This window comes from Dermacentor albipictus, chromosome 3 (genome assembly GCF_038994185.2).
Source record: "Dermacentor albipictus isolate Rhodes 1998 colony chromosome 3, USDA_Dalb.pri_finalv2, whole genome shotgun sequence".
Classification (NCBI taxonomy): domain Eukaryota; kingdom Metazoa; phylum Arthropoda; class Arachnida; order Ixodida; family Ixodidae; genus Dermacentor; species Dermacentor albipictus.
This window is the reverse complement of record NC_091823.1, coordinates 75,575,245-75,593,357: the sequence shown is the minus strand read 5'-3', so window position 1 is coordinate 75,593,357 and position 18,113 is coordinate 75,575,245. Positions and strand designations below refer to the sequence as shown.

The 18,113-nt window shown below is 41.2% G+C and overlaps 1 protein-coding gene across 5 annotated transcripts in view; it reads right to left on the bottom strand.

Moving 5' to 3' along the window:
* Positions 1-18,113, bottom strand: part of LOC135900611 (choline/ethanolamine kinase) — a 130,815-nt gene that overhangs the window by 14,984 nt on the left and 97,718 nt on the right. For all 5 annotated transcript variants that reach the window (XM_065430056.2, XM_065430052.2, XM_065430054.2 and 2 more), the window contains exon 3: positions 9,698-9,923. In XM_065430056.2, coding sequence (XP_065286128.2) covers positions 9,698-9,923 — 226 coding nt within the window. The remainder of the gene's footprint in view (positions 1-9,697; positions 9,924-18,113) is intronic.

The following is an 18,113-nucleotide window of genomic DNA, read 5'->3' as shown; positions in this document are numbered from 1 at the left end:
AGGCTGAAGAACAAGATATGAGCAAAGTTCTGTATGTGCACGGAGATTTCGAGTATCATACCTGCAGACCACTTCATTGACGGCAGTCTCTGCAGCTATCGATGAAGCGTGTTCTTCTTTTGGCAGAATGGCCTATATGATCGAGCATAGGCTCTCAGCAGCATTTTGAGTTTTTTTTTACCTGGCACCGTTCGAGTAGCTGCAGATCCAAAAGCTACTAATACACAGGTAGCAGGGCAGTGGCAACATGGCATCTCAGATGGTACTTATTGGATGGCTGTGGTTCACCTTTAGCTTCTGAATCCCGGTGTCTGCACCAGCTATCAAGACTCAGCGAACAAAGGTCGTCGTGTGAATCATCGTCAGTTGAAGTGGTGTAGTAAAGAGTAGCCATTACGGCTCTCTGCATTTCTTCCACATCAGCATTCTCTCTTAGGGCCTGACCATAACAGTCTGTCAATATTTTTATTAGATTTTGTGTCAGGCCACCTTTTCCTCTAATGAGTTGGTCTCTTTTGCTTTCAGTGATGAGGGTGCATAGAACAGTTCCCATCCTCTTCTTGATATGGTTGATGCAAATTTTTTTTTTCTTTTTTAGAAGTATGAAACTACTATACGTCTTCTCTTGACACAAATCCAGAAAAGTCTGGCTGTCGCCATCACAAACTATGTTAGTGTAACGAAAGTCGTTTTTTCTAGTGAGCGCCTGAACAGTACGAGCGCTGCCTCAACTTCCATTTGGCCCGAGTTTGCTTCAGTGTTTTTCTGGAAAACATGCGCCTTCTTCCAATCACTGTATCCATCATCTCCTTCTTCGGGGCCTAGCGTACACCCATGAGAGTGGTTTGACAACACAATGCAGTCGAGCACCAATCTTGTGTAGAATTCTATGACAGTGCCCACTCCGATGTGGGATGTGTGGCCCCGTGTCATCCACGTCCTATCATAGACAACTGTCACATTCTTTGTGGGCGTTGGCTTCATTTGACTGTATACTTCGTGAATGGCTGTGACAGCTTCGGAAAAAACATGTGCCACTGCTACCTCGCCAGCAGGCCGAAATTCTCCTTTGAGATGCTTTTGAAACGTTTCGTGATGCGACAACCGAGTGTGACAACCCTGTGTGAGACATTCATCAAAGATCAAAAGTCAGTGAGTGCGGTTGCACCTTTTCCGGTAGTTTTAATACTGTAGCTTGCATTGCCCAAACATTTACTTCAAAAGCCCTGCTATTTTGCATTTGCAATGACGACCACGCATTATCCGCACCGCAAGCAGTGCAGGTTAGCACCATCTTCACAGCCAAACCATGCTTAGTTTCATGCTTGACCTTTAGCCCCGCTGTCTGCACAGCTGGCACCGAGCACTGCCAAGCAAACCATGTAGGGCGCGCATTGCACAAGGAAAAACTCATCTTCGACCCGAGTTTCCACGAGACTCTCACCATGGCCCATCAGCGTCACTTTGTGCTCCATCACAGGCACTTAGCAACTCTTGAACTGTCACGGCGCGTTTGCAAGATGCTTCCAGAGACACTAAATTAGGTTGTAATCGGGCCCAAATTGTGCTACCGGTGGTGCTGGTAGACAGCGTCACATCCTCTCGCAAAGTACTAGGCTGAGCATCCACAATGTCTGCAACTTACGCAGCACGATGAACAGATGTTTCCGCTGGCACAAGACATTGCTACGGGGGCACCTGAACAGTTTCATCTATGCACGCAGATGATGCTCCATCCATGCTTGAGGTGCTCCGCTGCAAGTATTCGTCGTGCTGCATGCCGCCGTCTTTGTCACTGCTTGCAGAAGTTGCCGGAGCAAACTTTTTTTTACTGATTGGTGGCTTCGACTTACGAGCATCAAATTGATGCGCAGTCTTGCGTTTCTTCTCGAACGATCGCTGGCCTGTGATCCCAGGCGAGAGTCAATCTCAAAACTATGATGCGCCAAGCTTGACAACAACCTTTTTCTTTTTAACAAGCGCCGGTCCGTTATCATAAGTGAGATATAATCTTGAAACCATGCCGCGATGAGTTGAAAAGACGCGAAGTTAGCGGCTCATCAGTGCTGTCAGCGTGGAGAGCAAATTACTTTTTTACTGGTTGCTAAGGACAACCACCCGGGAGACCAATGCGGAGCTGCCTGCAGTCACAAATGTGTGTGTGATAGCGTAAAAGAAATATGCCGATAAATACAACAGATAATGTAAACATCCTTCGTAGTTTCCTGGAAATTGAATTACAAGAACACTTCATAGGTTGCAGATGAAGTCAGCTGCATTATAAGTGGCACAATAAATATCTGGCAGAGCACCCATTTGGTGCCTTAAATACACAGGCACCAATATGCGGCACCTAAAATTCCAAGCTTGTAGCGCCTAAAGATATGGCTGTACACAACACACTGGCACATGCAATCCTCATTAAGCAAAGTGCATTTTAAGGGCATCTGAACAGCACATGGCAAAACTAAAATGAGCATCTATCTACTGGCAAAGCCGGAGGATGCCAGAAGCTATGCTAGAGCTCTCTACAGAGTTCTCATGACAATCAGCAAGATTAAAGGGGCCCTGAATCACTTTTAATTGAAGTTGTGAGATACATATGAAGTTAAATTAGACTATTTTAGAAATACTTTGCCACAAAAAGTTCTTAAATGTGTTCAGCAGAAGCAGAGTTATTGGCAATCATACAATGTTTGCGGTGCTTTCACTCCTTCTTCAATGATCTGCACTGCCAAGGCTACAGCGTAGCGGGGTGTGCCCGCAATGCTCCGTCTACTGAACGTCACTGTGGTGCACAGTTCAAATTTGATTTTGGATGTTCACGTAGGCGCCACTACTTCCGATTTTGGTACCTATGACGTGCCAAACACAGTTGTTTTCAGCAAGCCACAGTGTGCTCAGTCAGTGGACTCGTCGCCGCATCCTGCAGCGGCCACGATATCTGCACTACGTTGCAGACCACCGCTACATGCAACTGCAGTGTTCGCTTTGTGCATGACAGGGCTCGAGTGCATGCTGATGCTCATATGCTGCTGTCTGTCTGTGCTATGTGGTGCACAGTGGCTTTGTCTTGCATCAGCTTGACCGACAGATAGTAGCTACATCCAACTTGCGCATTTTGAAACACTATCAATAACTCGATCACTGCGAAGCGAAGTCTGCCAAGGCATCTAACAAAGAGCGGTCAGGAGTGAGTGCACGGTGGCAAGCATGCATGTGGTCTGACCTTATGTTTTGTGTGGTTATAGGCTAGTTGATTGTTCAAGGCTGGTTGAAATTAGCGAGAGCCAACAGCTACGACACTGATAAGCAGGGTGGCCAATGTTTATTTCCTATGTATGTGGCCGTGCGCGAGCAGACGATAGTCGGCTTCCTCCGGAAGTACGTAATTATCATCGAAATTCAAAAGCAGGTCTTCATTTACTTCAGCGTGGTTATGAAACTGAGTCAATAAATATACATATTAACAGTAGGAAGAAGCACATTGATCCATACACCCTTCTTGTTAGCTATTGGCCAATAGCAACCGCATATGAGAATCTGCTACATTACGAAATAATGCGTCCAGAGAAGAGTGAGGAGCAGGCTTCTGTTGAAAAGACAGTGTTTGAGAGAAAAGCGACTTTGCGTTCCGCTTGAGAGATCTATGTGCCGCCCACGACTGCAAAATTTGGCTGAGATGTTAACAGCAGCGTATGATATGCACGGTCTGTGTTTTCTCACCAAGCCCGAGGGGTGGTTCAGGTCCCCTTTAAATGCTTCACTTAATAACCAGGAGGACTACACTAACGATTCCGTATGTTTGTGCACAAATTGTCAAAATCATTTCAGGGTCCCTTTAACGTGTCCCCCTATGTATCAGAGTGTATATACCCTCTTATACACATCTCAATAATATTCCAGTGTGGTCGGCAGAAAAGCCTGATGAATGTTGTAACGTGATCCACCATTACATAGATGCAATTTCATTCATTTTTGTTTTCTTTTTCTTTATAAGAAACAAAACGAAAAGCACACAAGCGAAATGTGGAGCAGCATTTGTGACACAGATAATTCTCTTCACAGACGCACAAAAGGTGGCCTTGAAAATGGAATCAACCAATTTAACACTAAAGGTAAGTGTTCTAAAAGGTTAAATTAAAACAACACCATTACATGATAAAAAGCAGTGTAAATCGCGAGGACAGAGGAAGAAAGAATTCAAGTGGGACAAGTACTGAATTTCAGCAAAGATTTACTGACAGAAAACCTTTGATTAAATACAAATACAAATGTCTGTATTTAACAAAGCATTTTTTATCTATTACTAAGTTTAGTTGTAGTTCAGCGCTCATTCCGTTTGAATTCTCGTTTGTTCTGTCCTAGCGGCTTGCTCTGCCCACTATCCTGAACCAGCACCGACTTGCGAAATTTTTTTATCTTTTGGACACCACTGTGTCATCATGCATCCAGCAGTAATGTTGCAACACATTATATTTCTCTTAGTTACCAGCTTTTGACAACTCATTACCAAACAATAATATTACAGTAGTACCGATGCAAAACTTTTCTTTTTGCCTTATTTCTCCTTTTTTAATGGATAACTGTTAAAATCAGTAATTTAGCAATGGAGTCTCACTTGCTCAACGCATAGCAAATAATTACATCACCTTTTAATGCGACCAGTTTAAAGGATGCACCAAGCGCAGCATGCCTTTGGACATGAAGCTGGCGACTATGTACATAACAGAAACTCAACATGGTAGTCTTGTGTAAACACACACTAATGGGGACCATTCTGCTTAAAGCCGAGTCCATTAAGGACTCAATGGGACCAAGAGGGGCAGGAAGGTGAAAGGAAGAGCACCACTGCAATTCAGAAGTGATAGTAGAAAATGAGGCCTTACCAGTGAACAAAAGCATAAAGTGAAGAAGGACGGATAGGCCAATATGGTGGTCCAAAGCCAGCTTTAGCAGCGATATGGTCATTGCGTAACCTTTAACCAATGCACCAAGCTGACTGGCGTGTGCATGGGCGGTCTGTAATACAACTGAGCACCACTGTCTGTTTCCATGAAATATACTGCCCCGAGCTCCATGCCTAAAGCCATACGCAACGCTGAATGCACATCAAACTGTCTTTAGGAAAAGGTGATGTACTTAATTATTTGTTGCACTCTCCTGGAATTGAGGCTTCACACCATAATTATGAAGTCAACAGCTATCTAAATCGTGTCAGTATTCTTTCAAAGGTAAGAAAAGAATGAATGTAACTGTGAAACCCTAGGACCCCCATAACTGACACTACAAAGCTGCATTTTCACATTTTCACCAATTATATTCGCAAAACAATAATACTGAAAAAAAAATGATGTGTTGTCAAATGCGCAATCCTACAGCTTTCGCATATGCAGAAAAACAGCAAGAGTAACTGATAGCATGCACATACATGCCAGACACTAGCGGAAATGTTGTACTCAATGGCAAGCTGGTACCCCAACACTTCTCGCCATTCTTCTCTCATGGCCAGCTGCGACCAATCCTGCAAAGTTAGTTTTCAGGACCGCACTCTGAATTTGATCCTCACAAGGGCTCTCTGCCAGTTCCATGCAGCGATTAATACAGGCAATGGAAGCAAATGGGCTGGTTCAGTTATGTTGAAAAGTGTAGAGAGGGCTACACTTGCCTACCCTGCAGTGCATCGTATGCACCCCCTAACCACAATATCTTTTGGAGTGCGATATCCAAGAGAAACAAAATTTAATTGCAGCCATCGAATCTGCCCTCAAATCAGAAGGGGCAGTGGACGCTGTCTGTAAATGGCGCCAAATTCATGAAATAATGTGAAAAAAAGAAAATAGTTGTAAGAACAAGACTGCCCTCAAAGAGATACTTAAAGCAAATGTCAAATCAACATAGTATGTTAGATTGCCTCTCTACCTTGGAAAGTTTGTTTCATAGTCTAAGTGATTGTCTTTGCTGCCAGTTGCGCTTCTACATAGTGGGGCGTACTGCCACAGATGGTGCAACGTGTTCTGTGAATCTAATGTTTTGAATATTTGACCACCACTCTCAGTTGCCACTTCATTATTAAACCGTTTTCTTCTTTACCAAGACTCAATGTCTCCTGGCCAGCCCAAGCCTCACAATAGAAAAGGATGTCACAGTTGAACAGAAATATATGCCTGAAGGGGCTGCACACTTCATAATTCAAAAAGCTTACAGGTAGTATCTCACGTGGAACTTCAGTGACATTCTCAGCAGTCAAGCTCTGCTAATGCTACTGCTATCCTGTTTGAGTCAAAAGCTCACACACATGGGCCCTAAGTAGGAAAATACAATTTTGTCAGCCAGACCGCCTTCATTTTATGTCGAATTGCAAACAAACTTTCTTCTTATCCACATTTGAGTGTAATGTATCACTTGTAAACAGGGTATGTTATGTTGTGAGAACCAGTTTTTCTCTGTGATGGCCTATCCTATTGCTGGCCTATCCTTTTAAGGCTGTAGATTCTACACAGATGATGAGATTGATAGGTACCCACACTGGCACTTCACCTACACGAGCCCACCGTCTAGAAGTGCCTAATGACTAGGCATTAGGCACACTGCTAAGCTACTAGATAGCAAACTATTAGATGTTAGGCATACGTTGTTCAACACTGCACAATAATTGATGACACAGAACAAGCAGCATAAGTCCCTGGTGACCAGTGCATCAACACTTTTCACTTTATAAGAAGCCAACAAACACTGACATCAAGGGCAACATAGGGTAAATTACTCATGCTTAATAAATGAAATAAATAAACAACAAATTAATGGAACTGAAAGTGGACAAAAAAACTACTTGCCACAGGTGGGGAACGATCTCACAACCTTTGCGTTACGCTTTTCACTGAAACACAACCAACAGATTGACTCTAATGTTTTGGCCGACCTGCCACTGCTTTCTGCTGGAGGACAGATTTCGTGTGGTTCAAAGTGAGAGCACAAGCCCTGCATGCAACCAAGTTGCACTCACACACCGTGCCACATGTAAACATGTTACACTGCAAACATGTTAACAGTGCAAATACGCACACAATTACGTTTAAGGCTGATAAATATATAGTAGTCATAGTCGATGACAAGCTAAGAACACCATGGAAATACACCACTATCTAACTTGTACACTACATTTATAGATGTGCACCAGCCAATCCTGTTTGCCTATCTCTGTGATCAGGACAGAGGCGAACTTCTTTGAATATCGGCATCTATCATGAATGACACACTGGCGCAGAAGCACAGAGGGTGGGCACAGTGTGCTTTTTTGGGCACTGCTTGTACTGAATTCTTATGTTGTCACCAAGTTACATTATAGCCTAACATCTAATGGAAAATAGAACCTTCACAAAGTGTCAGGTGCTTAGTTCTGGTTCTTGCATCAGCAAAAACACCCTGGTGACCTCTTCGATAGGAACAAATGGGTTCTTGTAGTTTTACATGTAAAAATAAATCACGAGTCAGTTGCATGATAGCTCGCCTTGCTGTGTAACAGCAAGGGAGCACTGTTTATGCTGTCATTAGAAATATTTTGAATGTTTAACTACTAACTTTAAACCAAAATGAAAGGTGTGTTTATGCTGCTTTATAATTTCAAATACAATAACCACTTTATTTGCCCATTGCAATGAAACTGAGCACATCAATCAAGTTTTGCATATGTGCATAATCACAATGTTAAAGGGACACTAAAGTGAAAAGTGATTTCTTCTGCATCAGTAAATCACCGTTCTACAACACCAAAAACACCACTCTTACAACGATAAGACGTTTGGTAAGCCAGAAAAAGCGCAAAAACGAAATGCGGGTGGCGACGCCTACTTGAGTTCCCGCACCTGGGGGCTGTGACATCTTGGATTTTGATGGCATCTTCTAGGGCCTACTAAATATATATAGCGGTACAGATTGACTACATTGTGTTCTAAAGGAACCAAATATTAAACATGCCAAGTTTCGGGAACCTTTATTCAGCCAACGCGGCCCAAATGCGAAAACAAACTTTGGAATCCCTGACGTCACGCTGACGTACCGGCGCTGGCGTTTCGGCGCGAAATTCAAATACTGATACTTGGACCTTCATTTTCTCATCTAATATTCAAACTATTTTCTTGAAATGACTGCCTGCAGGTTTCTCAAACAATGCTTTATTAGTCTAAACTGATTTATTGTTTCCCTTTAGTGTCCCTTTAACAATGATTACTCATCGGTTATGGCAGAAATTATTATTCAGCAGGGTCATTAAATTCGAGGTCGCTCAATACTACGAAACGAAAGTTAATACTTGAAGCCACTTACCACAGAGTACAAAGAAGACAGTGTTGCAAGTAATTTTCAGAGCATGCTTGTTTCCTGTTTTGCCTTGCAGAGAAGTTTGCAGGCGCTCTAAATGCAGCCACAAAATGCTGGTAAAAAGCCTAATGTTTACTTGCTTTGAATTCCAACTTAAACACCTACTTGCAACATTGTGTTATACATTTAGCACATCAACACTATCGGAAGTTTGCTGGTAGCTAAAATTTACATGTTCAAAAAAAAAAAAAAAGAAGAGGGGGGAGGGCACACGATGATTGTCATAAATAGACATTGCGGCTTGAAGAAGATCCACTGGTTGACAGGCAAGTGCAAAAGTAAACCAAATTGTCAATTACAATATTTTAAAACTTTTTGGCTCCAAGGGCTTGTGCTATCTGCTGTTATCCAGAATATTTAATTTCTCTCGCAGCTGGCTAGCACACTCGTCCAGCTAAAACATGGACCACTCATTTTCATTGAGGTTGCCAAAAGCCAGGGTGACCAGTTCAGCTTATTAAAGCAAACTTCGGCTTATAATATTTACTGAGCTTTTAAAATTTTTCGGCGGCTTGTCACAGCTGTTTAATTTTGTTGGTGTTCACACCATTCTGGTTCAAAACAGAAATAATTTCATATATATTTCTGCCTTTACATGTACTACAAGTCTTTTTCAAATCGTAGAATTTTCGTGTAACCTACGCTGGTATATTCGCTCACGTATGTAACTCTCACTGTAAACCTGGTAAACTAAAAGAGCGGTCAAAATGCTATCCCCGTATCTGCTTTGGCTCCACTTGGCAACCTATATCCATAATGGTAACAAGCATTTTTGGAATTATAACAAATTCAGCTATATCCCAGAATGTGTATAGAAATATGTAATGTACAGTGTGTAAATACAACTCGAACAAGGTGGACTCTTGCAATAGACTCTTTTGAAGAATTCTGCTTGTTCTGAAGCTATGACAGCAAACAGATGTCTTCGCTGCAACATGTGCCGATAATGTCCTCTTTCTGCATGTGAAACATATTATACCCTAAGCACTTTATTTACTAGTGTTATACAGCTATTGTCTCTTGCCACACATCACCATAATGCATGAGCTAGCACTAAAAAAAACCAACAAAGCAAGTGAAGTTAAGCAACACTGGCAGCTAGCTGGTTGCTGTACATAACGTGTAGGTGCTGAAAAGCAACAAATTTCCAGAAACATTCTTAGTTTTTTTTTTTTATCTGCACCTATAATCTGGGTTTTGTTGGAAAAATGCTTTGGCCAAAATCCACCTGGTCACCCTGCCAATGACTAACCAGCTGCAGCACCCAGGGAACACACACCCCACAGATCAAGCAGGAAAAGAAAAAGTGGCCGCTTACAGGAATGTACTCCTCAAGGCGTCCTCCCGGGAAGACCCCGTAGAGCTTGGGCCCCAGGTTTCGCTCCGACAGCAGAGTACAGATGACGCTCTCGGTGACGGTGGTGTCACTGCCCTCGCTGGGGATCTGGCCGTACATGCGCATCAGCACTTGGCTGGGCTCACCGTACAGGGGCGTGTGCGTTTCGGGCAGAGAGCAGTAGTACAGGAGGTTGCTCAAGCCACCACTGTGAAGGCAAGAAGGACGGTCAAGTGAGTTTCAATCGAAACAGCAGCTGGTGAAGCGTGGCCCACTACAATATCATCCCAGAGAATCCGAGAAGCCGCAGCAATTATCACACATTCGAGCCAACACGCTTACTAGAAGGCACCTTTATACTGCAGTGATGTTACTTGTGGTTGTATTCAGTTGCAGCGGCAAAAAACTGTACATATAAAAAGACCAGCAACCATTTCAGCTCAAACTAATAAAGTGGCCAGTGAAAGAACATGGCACTACCCACCAGTACTGCACAAAACTGACTTATACTTGCTCAAGCTTTACTTGGCTTTACCTGTTCCTTTCGGAGCTGTTCCTGTTGCTTTTTGCATATTACCATAACTTTTACACTTTATGAAATAATTTTTAATGGTTCATTATCACTGTTTTGACAACACAAACAGTTTTTGTTTGCATCCCGCTAAAGACAAAAACGATCTGAAAGGACTTTGTCACATGGTAATTTTTTGGCAGAATGGTGTTCTGTTCCACGGTGCTTTGAGATGCTTCTTCCACATTTTCCTTGTATTATAGCATGTGCAACTTGCACTCCTATTGGCATATCTTGGAGAATTTGAATATGAGAGAGCACCAAAATGAGACCAACACTGTCAAACAGTAATAAAAACGTTTTAAAAATATGATGATGAAGCCAATCAGTGGAAAGTTCAGGTCACGGCTTTAACAGCTGCACATTATACAAATTTCTTTTAAAAATTCTCCACCTTCAACAGATATTACCATTTTTCTAGCTTCCACTCAACTATTTTAACCACTTCAAGAATTAAAGGTCCAAAATGGACACATAATAACCGTATCATGAATAATTAATTTGGGGGCTCTACTAAGAGGGGCATATAGCATGTGAAAGCTGTGCGACTACATGTAAGAACAGTTGACAGGATGAGGCCCAATACATACAGAAGTGATTTACTTGTATCACTTTAAATCCTTGTATCATACAGATCATACAGGTATCATACAAAATGGATAAGTCACTGCAAGTGCTGAAATGTGTACATTTCAGCACTTGCAGTGGCAACTTCAAATCCTGGTTTAAATTAAAAGCTTTGTATCATGACAGCTCACAGCATTCAAAAGCCTACAGCTATAACTTTGTTGCAAATCCAAATTATTTATTTACAAGGTTTGTGCTGACCTTAGAATAAGGCCATAAGTAGGAATGGGCAGTGAGATGATGCCTCTCGGATTGAACAAAATACATTAAAGCATACTGCAATATTATACAAAAATGCTGCAAAAAAACAAAAAACACTCCAGACACACAATTGGGAACATACTTTGTGAACTTCACTATACACATAAGATTGCACAATGCATAACATATATTAAAAGATTTGCTAACGTCACAACTAAAAAGGATAAGAACATGTACAGCGACAAAAAATTGCTACCAATTTTTCAGCTGCGCTAAACATGAAGGCACTGTAGCTGCATCCACAACATCGCTCGGGAGACCATTACACTCAGGTACAGTTCGCTGGAAAAAAGAATTCTTGTAGGTGTGGGTCCTACAAAAAGATTGTTCAATTGTTTTGAATGATATGCGTAACTTTTTCTATGCATGCACTCGAGTCAATGCCAAGCTTATCATGATAAAGCAAGTATATGTATTTTAATCTTTCATGCTATCACCGTAGTTGTAGTAAGAATTCCAAGTTAGCTGTCTGAAGAAGAGCACTAACTTAATTATGGTGACTGTATGAGCAAAAGATAAAACGAATGGATTATTAGAAACTGATTTTCTCCGCACGCTCTCAAGTTAATCAATATTTTTTTTAGTGTGCAGATCCCAAACTACAGAGGCATATTCCAAAACCGGACGAATATAGGTTTAATAAGCCAATAATTTTATTTCTTGAGTTGTCTGACGTAGGTATTTTCATAGGTATCGAAGTTCTTTAATGGCTTTCTTTTCTGTTAAAGTGATGTGGTCATTCCGCCGGAGATCTGAAGTAATTATTACCCCTAGGTATTTATAATGACTTATGGCGGTAAGACAACAACTATTAATTAAGGAAAATTCAGTGGTGCCTTTTTGCTCGATATTGTCATAGAAACAGTTTTTTGTGAATTGATGCTCATTTGCCATTTTTCCCACCAAATATGTAGTTTGTCTGGAACACTACTTTATAGTGCCTGGTCATTAGGATTATTTACCTACTGGTAAAGGATGCAATCATTTGCAATTAATTCGATTTGTACACGTATTTCTTTAATGATGTCATTGATGAATAATAAAAAGAATAATGGCCCAAGGACCCAGCCTTGTGGAATGCCTGATTTCACTGAGGCTTGGCATGAACACAAGCTTGTGATTGATAAACACTGGCTTCTAGGGGAAAGGTATGCCTCTATCCATGACAACAGTGAATTTTTTAGTATGGGTTTTAATTTTAATAAAACCTTTTGATGTGAGACATGATCAAATGTCTTCTGGAATTCCAAACAGATAATATCTATTTGACTGTGTTTATCTAAGGCTAAGGTAAAATCATCTATCTTCTCAAGGAGGGGTAACCGTTGACATGCCCTTTTGGAAACTGTGTTGTCACTGTTCACATTATTGCGCTGCAAAAAATTTTACACGTATTTACAAATAACGTGTTTCAGCATCCTTGAACAGGCACACAGTAAAGATATTGGTCTCTATGAAGTAATTTGTTAAGGGTTTTCAGCTTTAGGGATAGTAACAACTTTCACACACTTCCAATCTGTCAGGTGTTCTACAGTGGATAACAATTTTTTGAATATATGAGATAGGTACCTTGAACGCTACTCGGCAAACCTTACTACAAATGTGTTTGGTATACAATTAGTTCCAGGTGTTTTTTCATGTCAGTACTATGAAGCAGTGACAAAACGCCTTCTTCAGTTATTGTTATGTCAGTAATTTGAGGGATGTTCTCAGAAATCGCAAAATCAGATTGTTTGCCATCATCATCCGTGTAAACAGAACAAAAGAACTTGTTAAATGATGATGCAAGGCGTGATCATCAGTGACAAATTCACCATCAATGAGGATTTTATACGCCTGTCACTTCTTAAGTGACAAGTGTCATCAGAACTATTGTGGGAGATGAGAGCAGAAAGGTTTTCAATGATGTACCAAAATTGTAGTGTTTAGCCTTTTTTAGATTTTGCTTTAACTGTAGACACATATTGGAAAGTTTCAATACATAAGCCAGTGATGAGTTCTGGTGCAGTCGTTAGCGCATTTCTTTAGCTTTCGTCATGTGCACACTACTACTCTCGTCATCCTTGGCCAAAAGAATGTATTCTGATAATCTTTGAGGAAACGTAACTCGAAGTACATTTCATTACAATATATCTGAAGTAAACCCACAAATCGTTCACAAAGCAAGTGCGTGACTCGTACAAACGATGGAAATAAGAAAATTATATATCTAACAAGTCAAGAATTGTGACATCATTAGCAAGTGGGAAATTAGGCACTATGCATTCTTCTTTCAGCATTTTCATTATGCACAGTGGAATGCTCAAAGATAGCATTCAGTGGTCAGATACACCATCAAAGACGTACAAAGTAGGATTTCGACGAAGGATGCTGCCAATCACAAGAAAGAGATCCAGAATCGATTGTGTGTTGCTTTGAACAAGGATGGCCTGTTTTACTATTTGTGTAAGGTCACTTAAAAGGGCAACGTGGACCAAAGGCTCAGCAACTTCAGACGAAATTGGCCTTCAGACATTTTCATGTCTGAAAGTGACATTATCATGATCAATAGAAACCAACCTACACACAAGTAGAAATAAATTTTTCGGAGAACAGGCCAGCCACAAATAACACACCGCACATTTTTTTTGCCGGCTACGGTTGCACTCTAAATTCTAGCAACAGGTATCAATGGCACAACATCCAACCTCCTACTAAGAGGCAACTTCAGCATCACAAGACCCTGAATCAAGTGCAATGGGCAAAGATAAAATATCTACAATAGGAGTGACCAAGATAAAAGCCTCCACACAAGCTCTTCAGGCTACAAAATGTTAAGTTGTTCAAGTCAATGGCGAAAGCAAAGTTCAGCAAGATGATGCCGCAAATATAAGATAAGTGAACAAGTGGAAGATAGCACGGCACATTAAAACAAACATTGTGGAGGTCAGTAAAGGCCCGTTGGAAGAGACCCGGAAGGTAGCTGTCAACACGTTGCAATGGCCTGACAATGTACGTACCGTGAAGAGTAGGTTTTGCAAACACTCCCACAAGCGACATACTCATGCCACAGAAGCTAAAGCAATGTCACACTTGGTGACAAGTGACGTTGCCTAATTGCTGTGCTCTAAGACAGCGAACCCCCACTGGCTCAGGCGTACGTGTCTCTGAAACAATGCCCACTATATGGATGCTGTACTTGCCTGTTGATATTACAAGCTCCCTTTCCAGGTGCCACACCTACAACTGTGGATACCAAGTACACACATCAAATCTGCAAACAGCGATGTAACTAATTGGATATGCTGTTCATATTTGATGACACGTGTGGTTAGGCCTGTCGTATGCACGCGTAGGTATGTGCTTAGTGCAGAAGAAAAAAATATGGAAAGATGCACTTACGTGTTGCTCATGACAACACAAGTACTAGCTGGTTGTGCACAGCTCTCATTCATTATTTTTACCATATACTTTTTTCCCAGTAATACTCCAAGTTTCTGAAATGCATCGGCATTTTCCACATGTGCAAAGCACACTGAGCAAGCAGTTCAATATGCCTGTACTTTAGTTGCTTTTATAGTTCGTGGAAGGCTAGACAGTTGTAGACAAACAAACAGAGCATGAAAAACAGATCATGTCTTCTTTTTTCTGGTTTACTGATGTTACCTTTTACTGATGATGCTGAAGCTGCATGAAATGCATTAATAATCCTCTTTAGCAGGTAAAAAAATAGTGGGGTGCAGGGCTAACTAAGCACTTTCTGATGTTCCTGCAATAGTTTCAAGGGAAACCATGAAAGAACTAAGGTGCATCTTAAGAGAATCTGCTTGCCAATTTGAGGGCATACATCTGGAATGTGTAAGTCAATCTTTAAAATTATTTAGCTGAAGAACAACTCTCAGTGATGCCATTCAGTGCCCATGAGCAATAAGCCTACAAGAATGTACTATAGTGCACATAAATTTTGTTGAGATTTGCACCCTTTCAAAATATCACCAGAGTTATCTCTTAAAGCAGCATTATTGACACTGCTAAGCAATAAAATTGCAATACAAAAGCAAAAATAGCACATATTGCTGCCCCTACCTGCAATGAACAATTAGATAATATAGAACAAGATTAAAAAGAGATAAACGGGGTATAATGGTCAAGCAACCACTTCTGCGACAATGCTGCAGCCTAAAATTAACTAACTTCTTGGGTTTCACGTGCTAAAAGCATGATATCATTATGAGACATGGTGTAGTGGGTTGATTTTTAACACTTGGGGGTTCATTAATGTGCACCCAATGCATGGTACACGAACAATCTGGTAACCCACCTTGATTGAAATGTGGCCATCACGGCCAGGATTTGATCCTCCGAGCTCAAGCTCAGCAGCGCCCCACCACAGCCGCTGAGCTACTGCAGCGGGTAACGCTGAGACCGCCTCAAAAAGCTAAACAGACGAGATATTAAAGAGTGACAGCATTAAAATATAATCTGAACTCCCGTAAAACTAAAGAACACCGAAAATTACCAAAGAAGAAACATGACTTCAACGCTCCTTCTTAAATGCAGTGAGAGATAAAATTTAACTTGAATTCTCATGCAGGTTCGCAGAAGTACAGCAGGAAAACCTCCACATTGAAAGAAAATGAAAAAAAATTGGAGCACAGACGGAAGAGAACACCTGCTGCAGCAGATTGAGCACACATGTAGAGAAGCTGAGGCCAAACAGTTTCCAAACCACCCAAGATAAATGCAACGTAGCTGCTGAGGCATACAGATAGAAGCAGATGCGACACATTCAGCATGTACGCAGACAGGGAAGATTACAAAGCAAGCTGTATGGTTCCATGATCATGGTGTACATGACAGCTCCACAAAAATACCTTTCAATCTGCAGATGTCACTATGTGTGAGGTAACCATTCGAGGTGTGCTTAGACGATAACACCCATCACCCATCACTGCCACTGCAGCCGAGACTGGATATATCAGGAACTTGTGCATTTATGTGTTATTCTCTTTGCATTATTAAGCATGAAATGATTCTATACTCCACCATTAGCACTTTTGAAGGGTGATTCAGAAAACAAGTCAGTTGGCACCCAAAGAAAGTCATTCATAATGGAATAAAGAAATCTGTACATAAATATAAATAAACAAATTAATAAACTGCTGGCAGCAGTAGGTTATGAGTACTGATCACAGTGCCTCAGTGCAGCCGGGAGCCAGGTGCACGAATCACCTAGTTTCAGCCCAACTTGTAATCCTGTACCTGTGCAGGTTGCGAGATGTTATACAACCTAAAAGATAAAACTTCATATATGCATGTATTTCAGAGGTAACAGTAAGCAAACTCATACCTAGCTGGCGCTGGTAAGAGCTTGTGAAATGAGAGCAGTTGGTGACCTAATGGTTAATGTCAACTAGGACAAAACATGAAGACCTTCCCTGGTGAGAGACAACAGTGGAGTGCCACAATACAACACACTGTGGATGGAGGCTACCTGGCACTTCTTTGCAACACAGCAGCAGGCACATGCCAACTGACAAAGCATTAACGAAGCGCTGAGACAACAACTGACTTCTGCATGCTGATACATCCATTTATGCTTGCACCAAATTCAAAGCGTGGAAGGTGCTTAACCTTTATCACCTGATGACTCATTTCAGCAGAAAAGATGCAAAAATACCTACTCATTTAATGGAATGACTCTTTTTCTTTATTTGTACTTATAGCTATTCCACATGCATCAGCAAGCTTAAGTGGTTTTTATTTTACACTCGTCACAACTGCCCGTTGTTTGTCTGTCAAATAGATTGTAGTGGGCTCAAGGAAAATGAACTCGAAGCACATACACATGCATATTTTCGTGCAAAGACTCCTGCATTCCCGTGACCAGTGTCCTGAAGGGCAGCAAGTTAGCTAGTCAATAACATTGCTTTCATGCACAAGTCAAACACCGGCTTTACCAGATCGCTTATCTTGTCAAAACACCCCTAACGTAGCAAAACAATCACTACAGCATTCATTTAAAGGGTTGCACACAAACCTGCAACTCCCATTTTTCAGTCATTAACCACAGAGCCCTTTCAATTTAAATACAGCACATATTGCACTAAATTTGTTCTGTGGATAGCTTCAGGGCCTGTTAGTTCAGCATGCTGATGAGAACAAACTTCTATACAATGTACATAAAAGTTACAATGCAAGAAGTACAATGAATGTTAACATGGTCATAGAGCAGGCCCTGTCTTCCTCCTCTTCCCATTCCTTGTTGCATCTGTGCTGAACGTTCCACTCCAAATTATCTCTAACTAGGCTGGCTTTCTACTTTGATAAGTACAGCTTCTTAGTGAAATGGCCACATGAGGCTGAAGAGTGTTTGGGTGATGCAACCCAAAATAATCATTAAAGTAGATTTTAAGACAGGCAGCGAGCAGAGTATGCAGTCATGCTGGTAGACAACACGAAAAACTAACTCCTTATTGCTTAGTGTATTATATATGATACATATAGAACAATATTTTCTAGCATAATATAACCAAAAAGAAAGTGAACCTTAGATATGTACACAGAATCTATGTCCCCTCTAGCACAGTGACTTTAGCAGCGAGAATAATTTCAGACTTATTCTTCTTTAAAGCATCCATGGCTGCAGCTCGTCACACAACTTGCAAAACGTTCATAAATAAGCAGGTTATTCTCAGAATTTACAAACAAAAAATATTAGGTGTGTTTACTGTTTATTAGCCTAGTGTTTTGGTTTGATTGAGAAGGACATTTGGGCAGATATGTGACGCAAGCACTTATTGTTGTATCACATATGATACAACATGCACGCATGAGCTATTTTGTGGAGGGGAGCAGAGATTTGGTTTTTTCATGAAAAAGCAAATCTGGTGGCAAAATATAATTTTTCTGTGGGCTATACTGTTTCGTAGCATCAGTGTTGTATAGGTGAGAAAATAA